Genomic DNA, 2868 nt, shown 5'->3' on the forward strand with positions numbered 1-2868 from the left:
TTTTTTTTTTTTTTTTTTTGAGGCAGAGTCTGGCTCTGTCGCCCGGACTGGAGTGCAGTGGCCAGCTCTCAGCTCCCTGCAAGCTCTGCCTCCTGGGATTACGCCATTCTCCTGCCTCTGCCTCCCGAGTAGCTGGGACTACAGGCGCCCGCCACCTCGCCCGGCTAGTTTTGTATTTTAGTAGAGACGGGGTTTCACCGTGTTAGCCAGGATGGTCTCGATCTCCTGACCTCGTGATCCCCCGTCTCGGCCTCCCAAAGTGCTGGGATTACAGGCTTGAGCCACCGCGCCTGGCCTGTTTTTTGCATTTTTAGTAGAGGCAGGGTTTTGCCATATTGGCCGGGCTGGTCTTGAACTCCTGACCTCAGGTGATCCGCCCACCTCAACCTCCCAAAGTACTGGGTTACAGGTGTGAGCCACCGTGCCCAGCCGTGATAGGCTTTTCTTCTTTTATCAGCACTGCATGTTCCAACTGTTTTACAAGGCTTTTATAATTAGAGAAAAGGAACATTAAAAACAAATAAACAAACAAAAAAAACATGATGAGACCTGTGTTCTGTTCCCACCCCCTATCCCTCTGGTCCTCAGGCCCCCTGCTCATTCCAAAGCAAATCTGGAGGGCTTGGTCTGGGGTTCATGATGCAAGTGGGCCTGTCAACAAAATTCAAGGGGCCTGTGAACTTGGATGGGAAAATAACTTCATCTTTAGTTTAATCTCCAGTTGAGATTTGGCATTTTCTTCAATTATGAATGTAGGCACTGAACTGTAGTAGTAGTAGTGATACCTGTGACTTTGTCACCAATAGAATTATAAATATTTTCATATCACATTGCAGTTGTTGCAGATATCCTAGAATGTCACTTCTGTTCGCCACTACTTTGAAATCCTTTGATAATTAGACCTGGTACTAGATCTTGTTATAGAATACATTAATAAATAAGCCTGTGTATTACTATATCACAAATTTGTTTTTAAAATATTCTTAGAGTGCATTTTATATAATTAGTTTCTTTGAGTCTGGCATATATTGTATTTTATACATTTAGAAACATTCTGAGAAAGGGACCATAAAGATTTCCAGACTGCTAATTCTCAGTCCTGGAATTTACCATCTTCCTCTGCCCTCCAGTGACTGCAAGAGGACCTGGGTGTCTCCAAGGGCCCGAAATAACAGAACAGCTGAGCGCCTATGGAATGTCAGCTGTGAGCTTCTAGGAATCCGGTGGCAGTAGCTGGTGGAAGAGCTGCAGCTTTATCAGGCCCAATCTATGCCATAATGAATGGGGACCAAGGAGAAGGCCAACCCTAAAGGATTGTCCTCTTGGCTGGCTGGTGCTGCGAATCCTGCCTGCTCTGATCCTCTTGACCCTTTTGGGAATGTTTGCAAACTTTACACTCTTGTGAGACTGGCTTATGGCATGAGATGTGGATACATACAGAGCATTCTTCTCTAAGACCTGGAGAGTCAGCAACCCTCTGGGGGCAGCAGGACTGGGTAGATCCCAGGCTGGGCATGTGGGTGGCTGAAGAGCCTGAGAAATTGGGTCAATTCCTTCATCAGCACCAGATGCTCAGCTGAGGCAAGAAGAGCATCATCACTGCCTATTTCCAGGGGCTATACACTCCAACTCTTGGTTGACCTCTTTCTTTTTAAAAATATTTGCCACCACCCTGGAGTCTGGACCAACACACAAAGATCCTGGCTAACCCTGGCCAAGTTAGATTCCTTCCTCTCACCTGGACCTTCCCATTTCAATCATGCAGATGGTTTCTTTTTGTAAAGAGTTCCCTTTACCTTTCAAATTTTAGAGAAAATAAAGACTGCATTCATCTTATTGTCTTATTTATTTTCTCAGGGCAGCAAGGAAGAGAAATGGAACAAAGCAGGGAAACCGGCCTGCTAGTTTAGTGACTAGCATTTCACTCTACCCAGCCACCCATACCTTCTTAGAGTATGGCATCTGGGGGCAAAATAAGATGGTCCAGTTGAGTCGTTTGTCAATTTTCTTCCAGCGGTAACATTTTATTATCTAAAAGAGAAGAATGTCTTCAATTACAGATATGCCGAGCTCCACCACAGATTAAGGCCAGATGTAGGACTTCATTTGATCCATAGACACAGGAAAACCAAGCCTTGATAATCTCTTGTCCTAAATTCATAGCTTCTCCCACTTCTGGCCTCTCTGCTGTCCTTTGCTGTGGCCCAGGTGACCTGCTTCTTGCCTCAAGGGCTGATGGTCACCATGAATAGGCAGAGAGATGTGCCTAATCTTTCAGCTGATTGACAAAATAAGTCATGTTTATTGGCTCCATTTTTAAGGCATCCAAAGGGCAGCAGGTGACAAAAATGTTCTTTTCTTCAATAGCAAGTGGACTTTTAAAACCTTTATTATGGAAATTCTCAAATAGACAAAAGTAGAGCAAAGAGTATAAGGAATTCTCATGTACTCATCATCCAGTATCAACATTATTAACATTTTATCAATCTTGTTTCTGACATTTTTTGGGGGAGGTGGGCATGGAATATTTTAAAGCACATTGCAGGTATCATATTATTCACTTGTAAATACTTTGGTATGTGTTTCTAATAAGAACCTTTGCTTTTTACAAAACCACAATAACATTATCACTCCTAACAACATTAATACTCCTTGAATATTATTTCATACTTGGAGTTCATGTTTCCCCATTTGTCTAACAAATCAGGGAAAGAGAATGGTCCTTCTGAAAGGAGAGGAAGCTTTTCTTTTCATAAGCCCTAGCAAATCTCCTTGTGGCTCATTAGCATGAAGTGAATCCTGGGCTCCCTTCTGAACCAATCACTGAGGCTGGGAATGGGCTATGGTAATTGGCTTAAGCCAATCACT

General features: G+C 43.5%; 1 protein-coding gene across 1 annotated transcript in view; it reads left to right on the plus strand.

Annotated features, from left to right (window-relative positions):
- RDH12 (retinol dehydrogenase 12) overlaps window positions 1–1834 on the plus strand; it is a 26148-nt gene extending 24314 nt beyond the window's left edge. Inside the window, exon 9 of the mRNA XM_017878605.1 lies at window positions 1131–1834. Coding sequence (XP_017734094.1) covers window positions 1131–1233 — 103 coding nt within the window. The 3' untranslated portion in view covers window positions 1234–1834. The remainder of the gene's footprint in view (window positions 1–1130) is intronic.
- The last annotated feature ends 1034 nt before the right edge of the window (window positions 1835–2868 follow it).

The sequence above is a fragment of the Rhinopithecus bieti genome, unplaced genomic scaffold (assembly GCF_001698545.2).
Source record: "Rhinopithecus bieti isolate Rb0 unplaced genomic scaffold, ASM169854v2 scaffold_11252, whole genome shotgun sequence".
In the NCBI taxonomy this organism is placed as follows: Eukaryota; Metazoa; Chordata; class Mammalia; order Primates; family Cercopithecidae; genus Rhinopithecus; species Rhinopithecus bieti.